The following is a 25190-nucleotide window of genomic DNA, read 5'->3' as shown; positions in this document are numbered from 1 at the left end:
GAGGGAGAGGGAGAGTAGGCAGTTAAGGCAAATGCCGGTCGCATGAAATGCGGCTGTTTGCGGCGGCCGACAGGCGGCGCGTGGCGCGATCACTGCGCGCGTTGCCTGCAGTGGTCCCTCATGCGTGGCTTATGGCGACCGCTCAACTCTTCCTGCAGTTCCATCGGCGCTGGAATGGCCCCGTCGCGTGAGGAAAGCATTTCCTCTCTCGGGAGTTTCTGCACTCGCGGCGCGGGCATCATTCAAAGCAAGAAAGATGGAACAGATTTCGAACATCGCCTGTTGAGCCAGAGTGGGGACCAAAAGGGGGTAGACGCAAAGGAAACAAATAAAAGTGGGCGGTGGAGGAGAGAGGTGTTTTTTTGTTGAAGAAAAAGCCACGCAGTCTCGTGAACAACACAGCCACGATTGGAAAAATGCGCAGCGTCTGCCCTGCAGTACGTCTCTTAAACTGTTCGCGTTTCGCTCACTAACGTTGTAGTTTGGGCGTGTTGGCATGGCATGACATGAAAGTTTAAGCGCACTACCTGACGAGGACGGTGAAGAATAGCCACAGGTGAAGACATGCACTAGGTAGCGCTCGTGTGTCACCTTTCTTTCTTCACCGTCCTGGTCTGGTTGTGCGCTTAAACGTTCTTGTATTTGGCTCGTTTTTATTGTTCACTGCAAAAAGAAAGCGAGAGGGAGGGGGGGGGGGGGGGGGACCAGAGAAGTAGAGCGCGGAGTGTCAGCACGCCAGCCTCTAGAGAGCTCAACTTTGTTGCCTGCCACGGACATTACGAGGGCGCTTTCAGTGCCTGTTGCGTGCGTTCAGGTCGTGAGGCAGGCTCTTCCTCTACACTTTTTTCCGAGCCTATCTCTCTCTCTACTGCTTCGTTTACTTTTCCCTTGCGTGCATTGCAATGTCCAGGCGGTCTATGAAGAGGAACGATGGCCATTGTCTGCTATCGAAGCTACGTAGTACGCTCAAGGAAAACCCATGCAGTGCGAAGCTTAGATGCAGGTGTCAGTGTGAAGAGAAAAGTTGTTTGTGCGGAGAATTGCGCAAACTGAAGTGCAGCGCATTGAGATAGAGCTAGAGTTAAACGCAGAGGCAACGCTTTAGGTGGTGATGGTGGTGGTGGTGTAAAACATTCATTTATACTATGTACAAGAGAGGTATTGCTGGACCGTGCCTGAAGGGCCCGGCCCTCACAATCACTAGGAGGGATCCCTAGTCCGGGACCCCTGTGGCCTCCGCGGCGGCCCGGGCTCTTGTCACCAGGGCTGGTTGGTCCTGGAGAGTTGAGTAGCCGAGCAGGGCAGCCTCCCAGTCCTCTCGGGTGGGATGGGGGTGGGGTGGGAAAGCAGGATTGGCAGGGCATGCCCACACCATGTGATACGTGTCCGCAAACACTTCCCCACAGTGTGGACACTCGCCTGAAAAGGCCGAATTGAAATGTTTAAGCACTGCCGAGCACAGTACAGTGTTGGTGTAGAGGCGAAGAAGCCAACGCTCCTCTGCCTTCTTGAGGCCTTTGGGTGTCGCATTAAATGCCTTGCTGTTGTATTTTTCAGCTGAAAAAGATCAAGAATGTTTTTCGCAAGTTTCTAATGGTTTGCGCGTATGTAACCGTTAGGACGCAGCGGTTAGCAGTCGTTAGGACGTAGCGGATTGCGTGAGTCAGGTGGTGAGTGAGCGAGCGAGCGAGCGAGCGAAGCTGGCAGAGGGTTAATTGGAAAATATGGCAGATATCATTGCTATGCTGTGGGCGCAGTCAGGCTGACGTTGGTGACATGATAAGTGAGTGATTAGTGAGTGAGCGTAGAACTGAATGGTTCGCCTTACCTAACTGCGGAATAGGGGAAGAGTAGAACTTTATGGCGACGCCCAGCACCCATGCTGCGTCAAAAGAGCAATAACCGATGTCGAAAAAGTGTTGAGGACCTCCGGGGCGTCAATTTTGCTGAAATCCGCGTACGCAGCCCTGCGCAACTGCTGGCTCATCAGTGGAGGACTGCGGAACGCCAGCTCTCAGCTAAAATTGCAGAATGCGCGCGCACCACCATTACGATTCGCAGGCAAAAAAAAAAAAAAAATTATCGGCCGTATAGGCACGCTAGCGCAAAACACAGCCACGACGTGATGACCCTTCCGGATTCACCCAATGAAGAAAAAAAATCAAAATCTGGGAAAAAGGATGAAAAGAGATGAGTGACTCCACGCACGCACGTCGTTCCTGTACCCGCTGTGCGCATCTATGCGTCTGAGAAATGAAAGTGGCCGAACGCCACAATTCTAAACTTTAAATTTGTTCCCTCCCTCGCTCCATATTTCCCTCTCACTCTCTCGAGTTCTTTTTTTTTAATTTTATTTTTGTTCTGCGCTCCGAGAAACCTAAGGGGAAACGAACATTCGCATGGACGAGGGAACGGGCGGAAGACGTCTTCGTATTGCATATATGGCCAAGAAGTGCCGAAGAAGCGTGCCGGCAGCCTGCAACAGCTATGGAGAGATATCGTGCACGTACCGAATTTGTTGCCGCGGCCAGAGCGAGATGAGATGCGCCGCGGCGTTGGCTGCGCTGTCTGGCCATCCGGAGGCGTATAGAACGCACTGGGCAAAGACCGCGAAACCAGGCCGAAAAAAAAAAACGAAAAAATGAGAAGGGGCAACGGACTCCTTCGTTAAGCCTTTCTCCGGGCTGAAAGAGAAAAGGGAATGAGGGGAGGGGTTACGCGCAGGGAACAGAAAAAAAAAAAAACGCCCTGGCCATCAAGGGGGGCCATAACGCAGAGTCGTGCTCTTCACTTTTGACTTGCTCCGAATTGCGATGGGCGTTTCGTCTTTGATCGCCGGGTTTTTATTTGTTTGTTTGCTTTTTTTTCTCCATGTTTTTATCTGCTCGTTATTTTTTTCCCCGTCTCCGGCAAATGCGTATACACTTAAGCAGAGTGCCCGGACCTATTGCGAAAAGATGTGGGCGAAGAATATGAATACCGCGCAGCAGCAACTTTTTACGTCCCCGTATGAAATAATAATTCGCATATGGCGACGCGTGTCTTAGTCCTGACCGCCATGTATGTACGGTTCCACAGCGTCGTTCAGTCGCAATCTGCGTTGCTTCCGGCAATAAACGTTAGCGGGGACGTGCCCTATAATCTGTTTATGCTGCATCTGCAGTTTTTGCTGGGCCAATAGCCGGCGCTTACTGTTAAACTAATAAAGCCCGGCTGTGGCTCTGGCAAGCAGTACTATAAGATTTTCCTTCCTAGTCTAACCAAGCAACAACAAAACGAAAAAGTTACATCTGTCGACTATCTGGAACGGCAATGTGGAGATGAACACTTGTCGTGTTCGGTCAAAGATCCGAGCAATCCTAGACATTTGGGACGTACCGAGGTGATTTTCCATTACATTATTTTATGAGTTCCGGGAGAGTCATTTAGACGCTGTTTGTATGCTGTTGGATAGGTTCAAGATTCCAGTGGGTTCCGTGACCGCAGCTGAGATGGCTGCATTTTTCTGAGAATCCAGACGTCGTATTACTCGTAACACCTGCTCGTCTTGTTGTTACGCAACCGAAAAAAGCAACAAAAATCACCACTCCCTATCATTCCCGGCTAATACGCATTGCAGCAGATTATGTTCTGAAACCGAAGAACCAATGATACGAATAAACCGTTGGCGTTCACGTTCCTTTTGGCTTTCGCCTCACGTTCAAGCGATTATTTATAATTGCGTAAGTGCTTATCAGCTCTTGCGCAAAGTTGATAATCATTAGGATTGTGATGAGTAATCATTTATTCTTGCGTAAAGAGGAGGCGTTCACAGACCTGAATTGGGAAGGCTTGGGGGAGAAAAAATTATGGAGAACACCTTAGTAACCTTGAATTTGCAGATGACATTGCGCTGCTAAACAACTCAGGAGACGAACTAGAGAGGGTGATCGAGGGCCTAAACAGGCAAAACAGAACGGTGGGTCGAAATATTAATATGAAGGAACCTTCATATTAATGCAGTCTAGGAAAGAAACAGTTTACGACTGGCGGGGAGCAATCCAAGTGGTAAGCGAATACATCTACTTAAGGCACGTAGCGACCGCAGATCCGAACCACGGCACTGAAATAACTAAAAGAATATAAGAAAGGGGGAGAGAGCATATGGCAGATACTCTCATATCAAGAGTAGCATATAACCAGTATCACTCATGAATAAAGTATATTACGTTTTTATCTTATCGGTACTCCTCGATTGGAGCAGAAACTTGGAGATTAACGAGAAAGCTTGAAATTAAGTTGAGGCTTGAAATTAAGTTAAGTTGAGACATGGAAATGGAAAATGTAGGTTTAAGGCGAAGGGACAGGTAAAACGCGGAGCGAGTCAGGAAGCAAGCGCGAGTTAAATATAACCTAGCGGAGATCAAGAAGAGATGTTCATGGGTAGGGCAAGTAATGCGGAGGGTAGATAACCTGTGCTTCCTTGTAGTAACCGTATAGATTCCAAGAGCATGCAAGGGCGAATAAGGAGCGGCAGCGAGTCAGGGAAGCGAATTAGATGAGGAAGCGAATTAGATTAGATTAGATTAGATTGGATTAGATTAGATTAGATTAGATTAGAGGATAGGGCAGCCTACAACTGACACAGGACAGCGTTAATTGGAGGTTAGAGGAAGAGGCCTTTGTTCTGCAGTGGACATGGTTTTACGGATGATGATGGCGGTGAAACCTCTCTTCTTGCCTATTGAACTTTACCGTAAGTAATTTGCAAGGCTAGGCAATTCGATTGTTTTAATTTTTTTTCCTTCCAGGTTATTTTGCAGAATATGCCATGGAATCAGTATAACTTTATCTTAAGGGGAAAAAAAGAGCGTTGTGCGACTCCGCACAATAAAGCGGAGATTCACTTGATGCTGCAGGCGATTTTACTTTAGCATTTCAGGTTATACAACCAGTTCGCCCTTGTATATTGCTCGAATGACTGTTGCGTTTGCGTGCTAAATAATTTTTTTCAATCAGTCAATCAATAAAAAATGTGTTTGTTTGCGCATCGAAATTTTCTATATCAGTGAAAATAGAGGAGGTATAATTACAAGGCATTATTGCGAGTCAGAATTATTCGGGGCGAAGCCTTGGGATTTCTTCGCAAGCTAATTCCGCCCATGGGGGATAAATATTTTGGGAGTTCTCTCACTGTCCCCACTTTTTATGGCTGTACGAACTTAGCTTTTACGTCCACTTTATTCAAACAGGCATTGCTGGCATGGACGCCTCCATCGCAAGTAATCTGTGATTTAAGATTGTCCAGGATTTGCTGTTGTAGTATATCGTAGGCCTACCACCGTTCGTTCCCCATCGTCTTTTTTTAAGCAAACTGAATAAATAAAAAACGCTGTCGAGAAATTGAAGCGTCCAGTCAATCGTGATTATGTTTGTTTTTATCCCAGACATATGAAACTAGTTTTTCTTTTCATTTTTGTAATCTATTGGGTTTTTTTGTTTTTTTTTTTAAGAGGACGCGGGTACCGAGTTTCGAGCGAGAAACGCGGAGCGCATTTTTCTCATCTCTGCGGCGTTTCTCTGAACCCGGACTTCGCGAGCTTGCGGATCACGTTGGCTGCGCGCAGTCCGAGAATAATACCTTCGCTGTGTCCTCAGGCGTGCCGCTTTTTTGTTCTTTGTTTTATTCCCTCTCGGTGCTTGTTTGCTGCTCTCCTGCAGCTGCCAGGTGGTCCCACGCCGAAATTGCCTCCGAAGGATTGCGCTGAAATTCTATCTCGCCACTGTGCTCCACGTTTGTTCCCGAGGAGACGCATAGCCAGGGGCCCGAAGCAAACTCATCTCTGCACGTTGATTGGGCTGCGCGCGTGGTTGGCTCCGAGAGAAGTGCCCCGCGATGATTACTACACTCTAAACGTATAAGGCGAAGCCAAGGAAGCAGCAGAAAGAGAGAGTATCAAATAACGAATATGCGCTGTTCAATGCCAGGTATTCATCACCAGAAAGAGCAATGCGTGGACTCTAGCGGGGTGAGCATCGATTTCGTGCGGAGTGGAATTGATGTCGGAAGACGAGAGGGATCGGTCTTTCAGCGCACTCTGTTTTCTTCTTCTTTTTCGTCGGCTACAACAGTGCGTCTGCGGATGGCTTTCAGACATTTACCTATACACAGATATTTATGTTTGCTTTTACTCTACCACCGGTCGTGATTTCATTGTTAGTTTCATCGTATCGTTGTTGTATACAGGAGCACTGTTCTTCGCAATTAGCTGAACGCTACGCTATTATGCCACGAGCTTCGTTCGTCCCCGCAGAGCCTACGAAAGGACGAGGGGATCGCTTTCACATTTTTCGGAAGTACTGTACGTATATGTATAGGTATATATATATATACGCATAGGTACTCACTAAGGGACGGAAACTAGGAGGCTAACAAATAGGCTTGAAACTAATTTGAGGACAGCGGAGCGAGCTATGGAAAAGAAAGTGATATGCGTAATATTGAGACACTCCCCCGTAGTGGGTATGTGCCATTCTACTTGAGGCCAACCAACCAACCAACACAGGAAGAGAGCAGGATGCATCGGGGAACAAACGCGCGTTAAATGACATCCTAGTCAAAACGTGGAAGAAAGGGTTGCATGGGCCGAGCATATAATGCGTAAGCAAGATAACCAATGTTCTCTTAAGGTAACCGCGTGGATTCCAAAAGAGGGCAAGCGTAGCAGGGGGCGTCAGAGTCGCGTGGATAAATGAGGTTATGACTGACTGGAGGTCAGTGGAAGAGGCCTTTGTACTGCAGTGGACATGGTTAGGCTGACGATAATGATGATGACACGCATATGATGTCTTTAAATACATACACATGTACGAATAGGTAACGGCTTCTTGGGGTGCTGCGCACAGCAAAAGTTATTGTGCCAAAGTGCATTCCTTATCTTGGCACAAGAGTACTTTTGATACCTTTGTAAAGTAAAGCAAAGGGAGCACCCCATGCGTGCATAACAAGGGTAGTTTCTCCTTCGACATTTTGTGTATAAGTGCCTTCATGCTTGCTGCAAATATTTCTACAAATTTATCCATATATCCCGTATTTTTCCACAGTGTAATGATAGTAATCTTAAAACTCCACCTTGGTGGTGCTTGGTGTTGCTTTGCGGCATGCATTTCGAAGGAGGCGAGTTGCAAACATGCTCTTGCGCTCAGATTTCGGTGCATGTAAAAGAATCTATAGTGGCAGGAATTAATACAGATCCCGGCACTACAGAGCACGCCTCCAAGCCCACAGCGTTTCTTTGGCATGTGAAAAAATCAATCAATCAATCAATCAATCAATCAATCAATCAATCAATCAATCAATCAATCAATCGATCAATCAATTGATCGATACTCTGCCTAAATGCGTCCCCTTAAACTCTCTCTTCACCGTGTACTTGCCATCTCAAACTGCTGCGTTACAAGTTAAGAAAAAGTGGTAAACAATGCGTGCGAATGACCTCGCGGATTCGCGCGTGCAAGATACTCGCGCATTTGAAAAATCGTGCAAACATTCAACGCAACGTAGCGCTTGCCTCGTGCGCTGTTTCAGCTCATTCTCCCAGGCTCACCACTGACTGCTCGCCGCGTACGATTCTTGACGACCACTCCGTTTAGTGCAGACACGCTTCGTCGCTTTCCGTGACATATGACGTTAGCGAACGTTAACTCGAGCTTCTTCCTATCTTACTCCGCTGCAACATCGCCTACGGATAGCGAGAGGCACGCCAACGCCATTTTCTCCCTCTTTTACCGCCATAATGATAACGTAGTGTCTCGATCATTGTCCTCGCGTGGCGTGCAACGGCGCAGGCATCGGTTTGGCCACCGTGCACAGTACACGAGGGCTCTTCGCTCTGTGCCTCGTCTGTGCGGGATTGTGGCGTTCTTCATAATAGGACGAGCATACGCGTGCCATGATGTCTTCGCCAGGCAGTCGTCGGACGCTGCTGGACTCTGAAAGGAAGCATAGCACGTCCGAGCACCGCCATTATTTCGTTCCGTTCGTGACTGTTCCCCGTACGCCTGCGCGCATTCTCCTTCATCGTCTGGGCGGCGTTGGTGCGTGTACAACTCCGTCCAGTCTAATTGCGTGCAGCGCGGACTAAGGTTGAAAACGCAAAGAAGCGCGTAGCCGCGAATTAGTTGAGTGACTTAATCTGTCCACACTCACTCATGTCGAGTTAAGATCTTCGTGAACCAGAGAAAATTGAGGGAAATGTGAAAAAAAGAAAACATTGAAAAGCTGCACAGTCCCCTCAGAACAAAAAAAAAATAAAAAGATAGGACACTTGAAAGGAGACTGCGTCTGGCGGCGTAATGTCGATCAACACAAATTGGCTGAACGCGTTAGCTCTCTTCCCTGTTCCGAAGAGCTGCATCGGCAACGCCTGCAGCAGTGGCCACAAGCAGCGAGACATAGTGCAGACATTTTCGCCGATGCTTGCGCACGCACTGACAGCGACACGAGGCTTGCGAGAAAGCGTGCTGTGTTGTTGTGTGCGCTGATGGGAAGACAGGCTCGCTGGCGGCGTCGGCTTGACGGCACGACAAGCACGGCAGGGCAGAGACACAGGAAGGAAGGAAGGTGGTTTCCGCCGACCATTCCCCGGCGATTGCGGCGGAGAGCGCGCCGCGGCGTCCGCCGCTAATGGCGCACACAAAGGCTGGCTGGCAGGCATGGCAGAGCGTGTGTGTGTCGCCCAGCAGTCTCCCATGTCCGTTTCCTTTGTTCTCCGGTGCTCAGACTGCTCGCGCGGATGGGTGGGCGTTGCCGCTTCCCGACTTCCAGGGAAAATGACTCGCCGCCGTGCTCCCCCCACCCCCCCTCCCTCCTCCTTTATACGGTCTGCGCCGCCTCCTTCCACCCCGGGCACTCGGCAGGCGGCGCGAGTCTGGCGTGCCTCCGGTAACGTGGTGCAGCCCCTTTCCTTCCTTCATCACCCCCCCCCCCCCCCCCCCCCCCCCCCTTAAGCTTTCCATGTCTTTCTACTGTTTTATTTTTCCTTGCACTCATGGCACGCACTACGCCTCGTGTCTCTGGTGTGCGCACCCACGACCAGCCATTTCTTTCGTAATTCAGAAAAACGGGTGCAGAGCCTTCAGTTTGAGGAGGTAGAAGCGGACGCGGAAGGGAAGGAAGGTATTGAAGAAGTGGGCGGTTAGCAATTGAGAAGGTGGCGTTTTATTGCCTCACCGGTTTTGAAATTCCCCTTTCCGTTTCCTTCATTACTTCTCTCTTCAAGTTGTGCTTCCCTCTTTCTCACTGTCTTCCGAAACGCTGTCTCCTTTGCGAACTGCAGGTGTCCTCAGTCGATCCTGCTTACGACTGCACGCGACGATTTCGACCACCCCCTCGTCGCTTGGGACCTGGAGTCGTTGCGTGCTGTCGCAAGAAGGCGTGCGCGCCTCGTTTAAATCCGTGACGAGCGTCGCGCCGGCGCGCGTTATAGTTCAGCGGGTATGGGAAAACACGCGCTCCCATTTAGGCCGTTTGCAGTGCGCGGTCGTGGTGTGAAGCGAATGAGGAAGCGGAGTGTGCTGGTTTCGTGGCGTTAATTGTAGCGAGCGCCACAAATCTAATCAGCGCTACTCGACAGTCTCTCGCATCGAACCTGTCAGTTTGTACACGTTTATGCTTTGAGCTGTAACGCCCTGAGGCTGTTTTTTTTTTTCTGGCGACCTGAAATTCGTCAGCGACGCTTCAACTATACGCCGCATTTCCTACAGATCATAGCTCGCACGTTCGATTTCTGATAGGATGGGCAAGTATCAGCACGGGAGTAGGAAAAGAAAAAAAAAAACATCATCGTCACTAAATATCAGCCTAACTACGTCTGCTGCATGCAGACAAATGCTTCTCCCACTGACCTCTAATTAACCATATGTCCTGTGTCAGTTGTGGTTACCTTGTGCCCACAAACTTCCTGATCTCATTCACCCACCTGATTCACCGGTGCCCCCTAATACGCTTTCTTACTCTTGGAATCTATTCCACTAATATAAGGATGCATAGGCTGTCTGTCGTCCTCATTACCTGCCCCGCCTATGGATGACCATTTCTTCTTCGTGTTCTCGGCTAGAATATATTTAACTCGCATTTGTTCTCTGACCCACTGTGCTATCTTCCTGTCTCCTAACCGTCCTGTTTCCCGTGTGTTAAAAGGAAAGCATTCATGATTTAATGTCGAGAAGGAAGTAATTTTGGCGGTCGGAGGATGTTGAAGGAGGTACTAAGCTTAAAATGTGCAGGCTCATGCTAAAAATGTCGGATACTACACCATGGCCTGCAGGCTCGTGATGTTTCGTTTTTGTTTTGTTTTTTGTTTTTCACTCGAAAGTTTATCTCCCTATCGTATCAGAGTGGCTGAGCTCAAACGGTGTTCGCAAGTACAAACGGTGCTTGACTAACCGGTGCGCTTGCCGTCTGTCCAATTGCGACAGCCTAGGGCTGCCAGCCAATGACAATCCACAGCCTCGCATGGTTTGCGAAAACTTGATCCCTGATCGTTCGATTTCGAACCGAAAACTCGCTTTCACGGCGCACTATGCACAGGCATAAGTTGTCTGCTCAGTCGACGCCCTCCGTTCGGTGGGGTCAACGAACTCTTGGCGCGCACTAACGGTAACCAGAACCTGTGCTGTCGCCGGGCGAGGCTCTGTGGACATTCGCTTCGATATCGCCGAACCGGGGACGACGATCGCGTTCCGTTTCTGACGCGTGACAACTCCACAGACGTCCACGTATCGACAGCGTTCGCCCCTGGATAGAAGGGAAAGGAAGGGCAGCAGAGCCGGTGGGTTACATGGTGTACTTTAGGCGCATTCGCTGCTGTACACGAGAGCACGGCGCGAACATTGTACATATTGCGGCGAAAAAATAAAGAAAAAGACAAACGGAACTGCAGGCAGGCAGCGCTACAGAGAGCCGCAGAAAAAGACAAACAGGTACGGAGGATTGGAAAACGTATCTGCACGGGTCGCTCAGTTCGTTCATAGGCGTCGCTGCGCTCCTATATGGCGGCGGTAAGGGCAAAAAGAACCTGCGGCGGACCGTGTTACCACGTATCTCTCTGTTAGCCAGCTTCTACACTATATCCCTCGATGCAACCTCCCTGTGTGCTCGGCACTCCAAGAGCGTGTCGGGTGTACCTTTCCCAGCTGTTGTGTACGGTTGAATGCTTCCAGCACTTTTTTCTTTCTTCCACCTAGTTTTCTTTTTATTGCTTTGTTTCTTTATACCCCCCCCCCCCCCCCCCCCCCTCCCTCGCTAGTATTATCAGACTAGAGGCTCGCCCCGTCGGCAGAGATATTTCCCGTGTCAATATTTGATCCCGAAACAAGATTACGTCCGCCCCTGTTGTCTGCGCGTGTTAAACGGTGATGGCAGAGGCGATGGCGGTACACGCTGCAAGAAGCGAAAGGTGGCGCTTCCGTCGCGTCCCGGGCTCCAAATGAAGGGCGACGCAGACAAGGAACGAACAGGAAAGGCGGGGAAGACAAAGAATTAAGGACATAGGAAAGAATGGAATGAGTCGCGAGGAAACCAACAAAATGAAACGCTTTGGCGTCAATAGTAGCGCGCCGTTCCAGGAACCCTGCATGCCCTGGAAGTCTCGTGGCTTCCCCTCGCGTACACGGAGTAATTAAACGCGCTTCGTTTCGCACTTCACTGTCAGAAATGAACGCGCTCGCTCGCTTTGCTGTCGCGCCTTGTCTTGTTCAGCCTTTCCTCATTCCCTTATTTCCTCTTTTCATCCCTGCTCTTGTCCTCTTTGTTCGAGGAAGGGTTTCTTTTCTTGAACCTAGTCGCTCTTACCAGGAAGCCCTCATCGTTTTATGTTTCTCTGCTGATTTAGTGAGGCCGTTCTCAGAACGGTTATTAATTGCGAATTGAAATCAGGAACGCGTGTCCCCGTATCTAATGCGGGGTTCTGCGCGACCGAGCGGTTACAAAGTGCCTCGGTTTAGCAAAGAAATGTGAAAGAGCGGAGAATGGGAAGAAAGCAGCGTGATTAAAAATTCATTATTAGAAAAAAGACTGCGTTAGAAGAATATGATTACTGGTGAAACCAGGCGGCAGTGAGAACTGTGTTTAGAAAACGCACCCTGTAATTTCGCTGTGCTGATGCCCAAAATTTAGGAAATGCATGCTTAGTGTCAGTTTCAGTATACAGCGCAATGTCAGTGTGGAAGGCTCTCCGAACGTAATTCGTTAGGCTGAGGTTGATTTACTCACAAGCACACACACATACACTGAATAAAAGGGCGCGAACGAGCAACAGTTCGCCACCTAAATAGGTAGCTTCCATGCCTAGTTGCGTTGGCATGATCGCAGTGTTCAGCAGTCCTTATCCGAAGCCCTGTCAGTGCAAGATGCTGCAATTATTAAGGGGCAGGGAACAAACATTCGCCATAAGTGCAGACTGTTTCCGAACGAACAAGCAAACAGGATATCAGTATATTCCACACGGTCTAACGGGTATCAAGTTCAATGTGTAAGCATACAGATGAGTCTTAAACGCGTTACAATATCCGGTCCAGCATTTTCTGATTTGTATTTGTGCATTTCTGTAATGTGGCTGTACTACGGGCCTCGCATCATTTGTATTGATTGATTGATTGATTGATTAATTGATTGATTGATTGAGCCCGACCCCTGCGGCACTACTGACGAGACGGGTGATGCAGTTGGTTGGCTTCCAGATATTTCAGCAAACTCATACCTGTTTGCAGATAGGCTTGCGAAACTTATTTCCAGTCTTTTTTCCTCAAAACAGCCAGAGGCTGGAATGACCTTCCATCCGAAGGGGCTATATACTATCACCAACTTCTTCACTTCAAAACCGCCATCGAAGAGCATCTGTATTCATGCTAATACATCCTTGTTAGTCCATCCCTCATGCAATGTCCCGTGTGGGCCTTTAGGAATAAATAAATAAGATTTAATTATCTTCGGTGTGAATTATGCAGTCAGCGTTTTTACGAACTCATTCCACCATCCGTGTCAGTTCTGACCCTGACCTACATATTTATTTGCGTCGCTTTCTCGCTGTCTTCGCTGTCCGGCTGTATGCTTGGCGGTGCGCTTCCTGGAGAGGGAAAATGGAAACTTCGAATAAATATTTATGCTTCGATTCTGTGAGTCGTGCGGGAACGGTCAGTCGCTGCGAATATCGCTGTCATCCGCAGTGGTGCGATGCGCTGACCTTCTATAAGAGTGGTTCGCTCGCTATGACAGAGCACCGCTGTAAATAATGATTATCGTGAAAACACTATGTACGTGCACGGAACTCTGCCTCTCACGCATAAAGCTGGGGACCTATCCCCGAACCATCTGCGTACCACGTGACAGCCGCAGCACCGCGCCCGATGTCGTGAGCGAAGGTGCGGTCTTGCCCAGTAGAGCCCGAACTACAGAAGGCAGAAAAATGGTAACTTATCGCATGCGCAAGTCTCATGTTCATAAGTACTTTTGTTCACTTTGTAAGCGAATGCCCGAAATAGGTGCATACCTGAGAGAAACAGGCACTATAGGTGTCTGTGCATGCAAAATGTTCTCGACAATAAGGAAGATAGAGATCTACTTGTTGAACAGGATGAAAACGGAATCACCTGACTCACATCACCGGAGAAACCGCGATCTCATCAGTGCGCACTCCCTGGCTGCCATGGACTCCCTGTCTTGCGCCCACCTAGATAATTTCTTGTTTTGGTCAAAGTACTCACGTACGTTGGGTCGGTTTATGGCAACCGCGTATGAGCTGTCTGCACTACGCGTAATGATAAGTAACTCAAGTAACGGTGTTTAAAAAGACAGAAGGAAACGTTAGCCAAGGAGTTATCTGCACTGTAGGTACTGTACCTGTCACTGTTAGCGGGAACACGGGAGCACGTGACCTCGCGTACCAACAGCACATTCCAGAGCGACCGCGGGTAACCAGAGTATGTGCGCACTACGCATATACGTTGGTTCCTAGTGGCCCCGTTAGAATGCGCTGATAGCACGCGAGGCCGCATGCTCTCGTGTTCCCGCTAACCGCGGTTAAGACAATACTGCCGACAATTTTGTGTATAACAGTACCACATGCGAGTGGAATCAAATAGTGACCATAAAGGCCTTGTTCTTACCCCTTTTTCCCCGTGCATTGCGCAGGCGCGGCCTGGGCATCGGCGTCGGCGGCGGCGGCAGCTTCCGCGGCTTCCTGCGGCGGCGGCGATCGGCCAAGGAGGGCGCCAGTCCCGGCGGTGCGCTGGCTTCGTCGCGGCACCCGCAGCCGCCCGTAAGATGCGCCACCATGAGCAGCATCGGCAGCGTGGGCCGCAGCGGGGGCGGCGGAGGCGGCGGCGGCATGCTGGGCAACGGCCTGCCCGTCTCGCTGACGCTGGGCAACGGGGTGCCCGCCACCGGAGGAGGCTCCAAGAAGGACTCCTCGGCCAACGGGCCTCTGCTGGAGACGACCACGGTCAAGAAGGGCCTGCTGTGGCAGCAGTGGGACAAGTTCTTTAGTCGCTGGAAGGAGCGTTACTTCGTGCTCACCAAGGACTACTTGGCATGCTTCAAGAAGGAGTCCAAGGTGGGCACCTCCGAGATGGGCGGATTCCTTTACAAGGTGAACCTGGCAGACGTGGAAGGGTTGCAGTGGGCCGACAAGAAGCGGACGGGAGTTATCGCCCTTCGGGTGGGCACCGAGGGCCAGCTCCTGCTCTGGACCAACTGCGGCCTGGACGACTGGATGTTCGCCCTTAGAGACGCCATCGGTCGGAGCAAGGGGCGAAGGGAGGCCCTCCGGAAGGCGCACACGCTCGGTCCGCAGTTCTACGACGCGGGACTCACCAAGAGGTGCGTGCCCCGACCGAGCTTGCTTTCTTCGCGATTGCTCTGTGCGTGCAGGAACACGCAAGGGATCGACCACGCTTCGGTCAAGCAGTGCTGTCGGCTCGATGACCGCGACAGGGTCTCAAGAAAGTAATGAATGCGGAGGAAAATCCGTGTTTCTACTCTCCGGAGACTCGATGAAGCGACTCGTTAGTGTATCGTTAGCATTTTCGATTTTCTCTGTCGGCCAACTGTACTATCAGCGTGGCCTTATGAAATGCTTCTAAAGCTCCCATCCTCAGAAAATTGATTCGAACATCCACCAGAAACTGCGGCAAACATAAATCTGCGCTTTTCCAACAGCTTTCGAGGTTTTCCGTCAGAATGGTAGCCGGCATAAAAACCTCCGGCCCCGAAAGGATTCGAGCCAGTGCGGCGCCAATAGAGCAGCTTCGTTTTCTGATGCCTCAAACCCCTCAGTCAAATCCACAGCCTCCCGCGCGGTGTGTTTTAAACTCGCGCTGTGTGTTGCAAATCGTCTTTTTCTTTCATCTTTTGTCCTTTTCTTCTGCCGCCGTGGCGGTGCAATTTAGCTGGTTGCGTAAGGAGATAAAACGACTCTACTATGTCGCCAATGGCAACTTTGCGTAGCCGCGAACGAAGGTTAGAGGGTGGCCAAGGCGGCCGGACGCTCAGCAAAATCCGATGAAGAGCGGACGTGGGCTATGACGCATCTAACAGCGAGAGGTGCTGGGCGCGCTGCCCATCACGAAAAGCAGAAGCGGCTGTACGCGGCTGCACGTAAAACAGCAAAAGCGGCGAATTAAGTCGAGTGTCCACTTGGAGAAGCGGCCAATGTTGGAGGCTACTCAAGCCGCGCAAGCTGCAAGGGCGCCCTGCCTCTCATAAAACAGAAGTGGGCGAACACATGGGCATGCTCAGCAGACCAAGTCCTTAGCCGATACCATTGTGGGGCTACTCCCCTGAAGCCGTCAGAGCATCTGCTACGTCTTTCTAGTAATCCGTTTCATGTTTGCAGTTATACTCTTGACTACGAGATTGACATTTTTTTTTTATCCCAGCGAATTTTTGTTCCGACCTCGGAGGACGCGTTTGCTGTTATCCCTCTGAAGTCATGCTGCGTGCTATTGAACATCTTCGGATTCTGACCCTGCGTTTTTTGTCGTTCATGGCATCGCATGCGTAAACTTGACCCGAGCATCATTTACAGGGAACACTTCTAGGGAGAACTTCATTTTCGTTTGCGCAGCTAGGGAGGGATAGAAAGTAAGCGCTAATTCAGTGCCGATTCCGAGCCGACCTGCCCTCCTCGTCTCTCTGATGTGCTGTAGCAGGATGACCATGGAACCGGATGGATTGTTTCTTGATGAACATCCCGCTGGTTCGAGCAGCGAAGAACAAGATCTTTGGCGAAGGAGAGTAAGGTGCGAAGTGTGAGGCTCGTTATCTTACAGCAAGTGCTCTGTGCCGTTCTGTACGCGCTTATCCGCAGTGAGGAATCATGTGCTCTTGTAAAGCTAAACAAAGTAGAGACATTCTGGCGAGCAAGCCGAGTATGGCTACTTTGACGCCAAAAAAAAAAAAAAAGCTCTTTAGCAAGCACCGAAACCTCTTGCTCAACATTCTATTCACTAGTTTATCTGCCGCCGCGGTGGCTCAGTGGCTATGGTGCTCGGCTGCTGACCCGAAAGACGCGGGTTCGATCCCGGCCGCGGCGGCTGAATTTCTTTGAAGGAGAAATTCTAGAGGCCCGTGTACTGTGCGATGTCAGTGCACGTTAAAGAACCCCAGGTGGTCGAAATTTCCGGAGCCCTCCACTACGGCGTCCCTCATAGCCTAAGTTGCTTCGGGACGTTAAACCCCAATAAACCAATAAACCAACTAGTTTATCTGGCGTCCTTCGGGGAATTCAATTTCGTGCGCTGCTGGAGGTATTTGTTATCACTTTGACCGTCGCTTCAGTGCCTTAGAATGCGAGGATTGCCCCAGATGTCCCAATCCATCCATGAGTTCGCCGCCCGCGGGTCAAGAAAATATATGGAACCTGCGTGTCTTGGTATGACGCAGTCTTGCAACCGTTGCTAAATCACGCCGGCTGTGTTGTAAGGCCGTGGTCGGTAGTAGGACTAGCGCAGCAATGAGACCGTCTAGTCGAACTGAAAAAAATAATGGCAGCAAGAGAGAGGAAAGGCTTCGGAGGAGTTTGAAGGCCTGCCCTTTTTCGCCACTGCGCGTCTTTTGACCCTCGTGCCAAACCGCGAAGTTCGTAACTCGGCAGTGTTTCGACACCCCAGCGAGCCTTTGGAAGAAAAGAGGAGTAAAAAAGGAACGTCAAAGCTAATATCGCGGCGAAGCAAACGATGAAAAAAAAAAAGGTTAATCGCGAACGTGGGCGTATCGGTTGCGCGAGCGAAAAGCCATGCCCTGATTGCAGCATTTGTTTTCGTGCGTTCTGGAAATACCATGCGCGTTCAAGGTTTCATTCATGAGTTGAAGCGCGCAGTGGGCTGTGTAGTTTATTCCAGTCGCGCTTGCAAAACAGGACGCGGCTTGGCCAACGTGATTTATGACGTGCTGTCTGGACGTCAAGCGGCGGTGCGGCCCAACTTTTTGACGTTAAACACGACAGAACGCGATGGCTTACAGTTAGGTTTCGTTGACTGGGGGGAGTGGTGTGATGGTAAACGTTTTCTTGTCTCGCAATATGACACATTGTTTAGCTTTCGACGGCACTGCTCAGTGAAACGGGCTTGCGTAGCGCTACCGTCTTGCTTTGCTCCTCTATACATGTCGCGTTTTTCGAAAGAAAACAGTTCAGGCCCCAACTCTTCTGCTAAAAGCCAATAGAAAGTTTTCTGAGAAGTGTTCCCATTTCGCGCGGGTCACCCGGGTTCGAACCCGACCACGGCGGCCGCGTTTCGATGGAGGCGAAACGCAAGAGGCGCCCGTGTGCTGCACAATGTCAGTGCCTGTTAAAGATCCCCAGGTGGTCGAAATTATTCCGGAGACCTCCATTACGGCACCTCTTTCTCTTTTTCACTCCCTCCTTCCTCCCTTCCCTTACGGCGCGGTTTAGGTGTCCACCGAGATATGCGAGACAGATGGTGCGCCATTTCCCTTTCTCAAAAACCAATTTACCATTTACCATCTGCGCACGCTTGGTTGGAACGCGCAGCCCAATACAAAGGGTTCGTATTCGCGGCCTTTTCTCCAAACATCGAGGAACAATATCAGCTCAACGAAACCGCAGGCGCTTTCCCAATCAAGACATTATTACTAGGGGTGTGCGAATATTCGAAATTTTCGAATATAATTCGAATATTATATTTTTAGTATTCGTACTCGATTCTAAATCCAAGTATTCGTGTTGTTCCGAATATTCGACACGACGCGCATATTCGTATCTAGTCGAATATTCTATTGCGAGCAACGGCGTTCATTTCGGTCCGCAAGGCCTATCGAGAGAGACTTAACAACATGGCGGCGCCCAGAGCCATGCATGTTGGGCCATGCAGTAGCTGACTGCACTGGTGAGCTTTTTTGTGGCTATACCTGCGAAGCTGGTATAGTCAGAGCTGTGCACGAAATACCTCGCCATACGAGCCAGTTCAGTGCCAATTGAGAGGGCATTTTCTGTGGCTGGAGAAGTTGTTTCAGCTAGAAGGGAACTACTTCTGCCTGACCATGTGGAGCAGCCGGTTTTCCTTCACGACAACCTTTTATGTTCATCCCAGCAACGCTCTTTTGTGCTTATGGCAAGCTAGCCTAGATCCTGTGTACTAGCCATCTTCTCTGATATTTCCACTCTTCTAAGAACAATGTTCGCGACTTTGATACTTTTTGTGCAGCCACACACACCTTTTCTGCTCATTTCATCACTGATAGTTGAACTGTGATGTTCTTCGGTGCTCAAATAAATGTTTTGTAGTGTTTAAATGCGTCTGTCCTTGATTATTCGATTCGATATTCGGAACCAAGTATTCGTATTCGATTCGTATTCGAAAAATTTGATATTCGCACACCCCTAATTATTACGGAATCACCTAGGTACTTTGCGTCAGCTATTTAACGCAGCATTTGTTTTTCTTTTAGATTGTTCAGATTTTTCACTCTGTGAATACTATCGGAACAAAGGATTAGGAACTCCAAGGCCGTCGACTGAATAAATGAGGCCCGTGAGGATTCGACCATTCGCTTCGCGTTCAAGTTTACCCAACGACACAAATTCAAGGCCACAAAAACGGTAAAGAAACGTAGTCAATTAAGGCCGTTAGTTGGGCTAGTTGGTACAGGTACGCTGGTAAGAAAACCCAGCGCAAAGAAACGAGAGACAAAGGAAGGAGGCGACAAGCACAGCGTTTGTCGCCTTCTTCCTTTGTCTCTCGTTTCTTTGCGCCTGTTTTTCTTACGACTGAACGGTAAATAGACTCTGCATGTTCTTGAATTCGTCTGAGGCGAAACTTTTTGCGAGAAGTTTTTCTTAGCTTCTCTGCACGCGTGCGCGCTTGAAACCTGCGCTAAACCAACTGCAGTGTCAGGAGAGATGCCAGAAGCTGTGGTCACTCAATCTCCGGTAATTTTCGAATCTGTACACTATGGTCAGATACAACTCAAGAAAAAGCGACTTTTCCTCGTCAAAGGACCGCCTTCCAGACAATGGCGTCGGCCGGTTTTCACGAACTTGAGCGTGACAGTTCAGGGAATGGCGTGACAAAGCAGGAAGGCGACTAACCCCGACAGTGCTGGCAGGAGTCTATCCCCTTTCATCTGCCGCTCTCTGCACTGTCACACTAGCAGGTTCATGTGAATCGGCAGACGCCATTGGCTAGGGAGGGAGTCGTTTAATGGAAAAAAAGCAGCTTTTTTAGTAACTTGTATCCGACTATAACAAGCCATCGCTTATCTGCTTGCCGCATTGAATGCCTCGCACAAATCCCGCTCTTGTCCTAGCCACTCTCGCCGCAGAGTTTCAAACAGGGTCGAGGCGTTTATACACATCTCAGCATGCAGTCTGGAATTGGCATCGTTCATTCGGAGGCTGAGTAAAAAAAAAAAAATGCTCAGGCGATCGTACGGTGTGATGCGCTAATAATGCGCTAGCATTATTGGCTGTACTGCGACCAACACATTTTCCAGCGTGACTTTGAATTCACCTTCCCGTTTTCGTTCCGCTGCTGCGTGAGGTTCGAAAGGGGGGTCATCTGGTGCAGGTGAAGATGGGTGAGTGGGTCGGGGTGGGTGGAGGCACATATGTGGGACATGATTCGAAATGACCAGCGCGAAAACAGACGGAGACAAGAGAAGAAACACAGACGACTGTTTTCGCGCTGGCCATTTCGAATCATGTCCCACCAACTCGCCCAATCAGCAATTTTGGTCATATGTGGGAGATGCACTTTTACCAGCGGAGCACCCACTTTTGGGAACGTAAAGGGCGAAGCTACGCACAGACCACGGCCTTTTTGTCGAAAGAGGACTACTGATAACGCCGTAAAAAAAGAAAAAAGAAAGAAAGATTGGGCAACTTGTGTCTGCGCGCATCGACCGAAACTAAAATATTCCTGAATACATGGTTCTGAACGGCTGTTACGCGCCTGTAACGCAATGGCTTCAATTGTTTCCCCGCAAAATAGGCCGCATATGCGCCAAGAAAAGGAGGCCAGGAGGGTACAAGTAATAACCTGCATTTGGCAGAGCAGCGTGCTGTCGACAAATCTTCGTTTGTATTATTTTTCCGCGCTCGCATCTCGTCTCCACTGATGATAACTCTTGAAGCCCCCTCAAAGTCCATCCTAATATGGCGCGTTATGACGTAACAGTAACAACCAGCGTGCTTCGTGCCAGGCTGTGCCGCCTACGCCTCTTCCCAGATATTGCGTATCCTCCGACTTGCTTCAATCGGCGGCGGTCCACTTTTTCGCACGCGATGGCGTGTTCGCTCCTGCCAGCCTTCGCCAAGCCGGCATCACAACATCTTCCTCCCCCCTTCACTGTCCCCCAACCGCACCCCTGTGCATACGGCAAGCCGTTAGAGCTGCTCTTTCGGGCCCTGCACGGTATATGTGCTCCTCACGCTACTCAGCCCCTTGTGGGAAGACGAACCGTGACGTGACAGATCGGGGCCGATCTGCGCTCGTCCCAGAGTGGAGAGCGCATGTGCGGCACCCTTTAGCCGACCGAACGAGGCCTGGGCTACCTGTAGTTGCGAACCTTCATCTATGCAGCCAATTGCTTTGTTTGGGCGAGACATGCATGAATACGTATGGAGCTTGCTGAAAGCTACAGTTACCGCACCTGGCACGAAAGCTCCGATTTGCTCGTGAAGTAAATAGGACGATTGCATCGTGGCGTAGTGTGTGCGTGTACCGTGCTCTATATGCAGGGTCTCAAATTTTTCGAATCGAATTGAATTTGGGTTTCTAGCTTGCTGAAAGGCTTTCCTTTAGTCTTTTAGTACGAAGCACACAAGGGAGAGGAAACCATTAAATTAAAGTTGAATAACACAAACTGGCGTGCTAGTTGGTGGGAATCCATACGATTTCAGCAGCGCGAACACGGTTAGGAAAAGACAGAAGGCGGACAGGACAGAGCGCTGAACTATCAACTTTATTTCAAGAATGCCCAAGGCTCCGCTCTTAAATACACACGCCACAGAAAACGCCCACCTGGGGGATTTATCTAAGCACAACACAATCAGAGCGCGAACGAGTATATTATCACTTTTTCCCGGGTTATCAAGGATACAACGAGCATGAGTGCTAACAAAGAAAAGACTAAAAAACAGTGAAATACATGTAAAATGCATGGAACAACAGGGCTGAGGGCTGTCCTGTCCGCCTTCTGTCTTTTCCTAACCGTGTTCGCGCTGCTGAAATCGTATAAATTAAAGTGTTTCATTGCTGCAGCGAATCCAGCGTGGCTGCTATAACGATGCATTTTCTGCGAGAAATTTTCAAAGTGATCAAGATCGGACAGCTTTTCGAATATGCCTCAATGATAGTCTGCGGCCGCAGCGCGCCAGCGCGTCGGAAATGAGGCTGACCGTTTATCTCGCGTGTGTGACGATCAACACGCAACGCGCGAAGGCGCCACGCAAAGCCGAATATAGGCGTGCCCCGAGTGGAGTCCTCGCGTGCTATGCGATGGACGTCGGCCTCTGGGCCGAGCCGAGGACAGGCTGGGCGCAAATTTCTATAAAGGGCGTGGGAAGGGCCTTGCCGCGCCACTCGTGGGCGGGATGAGCTCCACGCGTGCACAGCTGGCGTCCGTTCCCGTGCACACACAGTGAGCGGCGCGCTATTGCGTGAAAGGGTGTGAATGTCCTCAGGGCGACCTCGCCGAGATTTAAATAAGGATCGGCGAAGGCACGCCCTGCTTTTGCGCTGCCCGGAAGGGAATTTCGACGGTATTCTCTTTGGAGCACGCTCTATAAATAAATCGCTGTCTTCTCGGAAGAAGTGCGCACGGGGTGAATCGGGTCAAAGTTTTGTTGGGAGTTAGCGTGACGCGTGGAGAGCTTGTGCACTTGACGTGACCAGGTGTACGTACCTGCTTCTTTCTTTTTGATACCAGGATGCTGGCGAAGTATTTCTCTGCTGCGTCTAATTATGCTGTGGCCCTTGTTCCTAAACAAGAAGTGTCTTTACCGGAGAAGTAATGGCGGAGTGATGTAGGGACGTTTTTATTCTGAGAAGCTTGGATTGTTCACGCCCACTTTTTTGCGAACGCGCCGCTAACTGCTAGCTTAGAAAAACCTCTGAAAGATGATATGAAGGGACTAGAGAGAAACGTGGAAGAACAAGGCGAGGGAGCAATTCCTGTCATTTCCTTTTTCTCTCGGTGATGTCCGTGCACTGCCGCAATTCGGAGGAAGCCCTGCCAGAAACAGCCCAGTTTTTGTCTAGATCAAAGGTTTATGGGAAACCCCCAAGATGGAGTAGATTTGTACTGAGGGAGTAATTACTCCGTTTTTGTCTTCTTCAGAGTTACAGTGCTGCCGCAGGCTAATGTTATTAATCGTGCACACACATATTAAAGGCAATTAAAGGTTGCCCGCGTGGGCAGAAAACATGCGGCCAAAAAGTTACGGTGCACGTGAAAAGTGTGTAGTTCAGGAATGACATGTTCTCTTTAATTGAATCCTACAGTCTACACAGTCGACATAGCTTTCGGTCGTCAAGCACCGTGGCAGCGATGGTGGCGGCGGTCACACCACACTTATGGTGCGATGTGAACGGGAATTGAATTACCATGCTGCCGTGCGCTGGAGCGTCTAGATCGACGCCCGCTGACTGAGATGAAGATTCTCGACCGCTGGCCGCGGCGATCGTTGGCGGTGAAGGCCTCCCAGCCACTGCTCCGCTTCTTGAGGGCGTCGGGCCTGTACGATAGGCTGCGACTTCACCGCATGATTACTGACTTCGCATACTGACTTCTTTACCTGTTACTCCCTTTTTTCCTTCACCTTTACATCCCCTCATTCGTCTACCCCAGTGCAGGGTAAAAAAACGTTTTCTTTTTCTGGTTAACCACCATGCCTTTCCTTTTCTTCTTTCTACTCCTCTTGTCGCACAACGATGCGTTTATTTGTTATAAGGTGGGAACTTGACTGTACGCTTCACTGGACCGTTGGTGCAAGCTATGTATGTGCAGCTTGATCTTTCCTTCGTTCCATTCTGCCGGTTCCCCCGCCGCGGTGGCTCAGTGGTTACGGCGCTCGGCTGCTGGCCTGAAAGACGTGGGTTCGATCCCGGCCGCGGCGGTCGAATTTCGATGGAGGCGAAATTCTAGAGGCCCGTGTACTGTGCGAAGTCAGTGCACGTTAAAGAACCCCAGGTGGACGAAATTTCTGGAGCCCTTGACTGCGGCGTCCCTCATAGCCTGAGTCGCTTTGGGACGTTAAACCCCAATAAACCAAACCGTTCTGCCGGTTCACCGCGCCAAGTTTACAAAGACTAGAGAGTGCGAGCAGAACGCTGGCTTGTTTGAGCCCTGTGCGTCAAGCTGTCCAGCTCTGTCATATTGACGCTTAACGCCGATCGTGTTATGTATCTCGTGAGATGTGCTGGACCATGTGCGCTTCTTATACTCACTTCTCTGTGTCCCGGTGTCCCGCGATCGCAGGCAGGCGCTGCTGCTGCAGCACACCCTGACCTCGTCGGAGGCGCAGTCCCCGTCGTCGTCGGTGCGCACCTCGACCTCGTGCGAGCTGCGATCGCTGGGCGAGCGCACCCCTACGCCCAGCCTGACGCGCCGGGCGCAGAGGATGTCGGTGGCCACCGAGGCTAGCGACAGCGGCAGCCTGGCGCCCACGCCGCACCCGCCGCTGGTCGCCACCGGCAGCGTGGACTACGACACGCGCTCGGTGCCCTGGTCGGCCCCGCTCGGACCCCGGCCCACGGGCTCGTACAGCTCGCTCATCTCGCTCGGGCAGCGCTCCCTGGGAGCGCACCGGCCCTCGCCTCGGTCCCTGCAGGTACGCACTGTTCCAGCCATGCACTGGCCTCTTGGTCACTCTTTACGCCTTGAATTTAACAGACAAAATCTTGATCCAAAGCTGGGCTTTAGTCCCCCAGAGCGATGCACTGACATTGCAGACAGGCTTCCTCTCTAACTGCACTTTGTCGCTAGAATAGAACAGGTGAGTGACGGTGAAGTCTTAATATAATGGAGAGTTTTAACGCCACCGTACGGTAAACACAGCAACGGCTACCATACGTCAAATGTGGCCAGGCAAGCATGGTAACGGCTGCAACGGTAATGCGTTGCCTTCTTTAGCGGACGACTGTCCGGCTACACTAAAAGTGTCTAATCTTAAACAGCAAAGGAATTTTTTTTGGCGTTGGATTGGTTGTTCCAGCTGGAACCTTAGTGAGAAAATTCCAGCACGTGATTTTCTGTATCACTTCTACTGGTAAGGACGCGGCAGTGGAGATATGCACAGGGCAGTCGATGCGACAAAAGGGCACCGACTAAACGAGTAGTGCTTCTCAGCTGTCTTTAGTCATATGCAGAGCGTCAGTAAAACTACTTTTCTGCAGGACCCGGTTGACATGAGAGAGAATTATGGCACATGCACTGATCAGGGTTGCTAAATATGGGACTAAATCAGAAAAGTAGGCTGAAATTCAAACGAATTATTTGAAAGCGAACTGTTGACGTTGGCCTGAAATGGAAGAACCGTAGGCACTCGTTCCGTATCCGCATGTTTGGTGTCCGTATTTTGTGATTCATGCTTCGATGGAATATAAATCAAAGGTTGATTTCTTTCCAACAGTAAACAGTTACGCCGCTCAGGCTTCAGATGAGAGAGGGCTTGGAACCCTCGGGACATCTA

The 25190-nt window shown here is 50.2% G+C and overlaps 1 protein-coding gene across 3 annotated transcripts in view; it reads left to right on the top strand.

The window, feature by feature from the left end:
• The window catches only part of LOC149372752 (uncharacterized), a 272987-nt gene that overhangs the window by 241371 nt on the left and 6426 nt on the right, over nt 1-25190 (top strand). For all 3 annotated transcript variants that reach the window (XM_089567293.1, XM_089567292.1, XM_089567291.1), the window contains 2 exons: nt 14171-14857; nt 23978-24329. In XM_089567293.1, coding sequence (XP_089423419.1) covers nt 14313-14857; nt 23978-24329 — 897 coding nt within the window. In that variant the 5' untranslated portion in view covers nt 14171-14312. The remainder of the gene's footprint in view (nt 1-14170; nt 14858-23977; nt 24330-25190) is intronic.

The sequence above is a fragment of the Amblyomma mixtum genome, chromosome 1 (genome assembly GCF_055824585.1).
Source record: "Amblyomma mixtum isolate Tamu chromosome 1, ASM5582458v1, whole genome shotgun sequence".
NCBI lineage: Eukaryota > Metazoa > Arthropoda > Arachnida > Ixodida > Ixodidae > Amblyomma > Amblyomma mixtum.
This window is presented reverse-complemented; position numbering and strand designations above follow the sequence as displayed.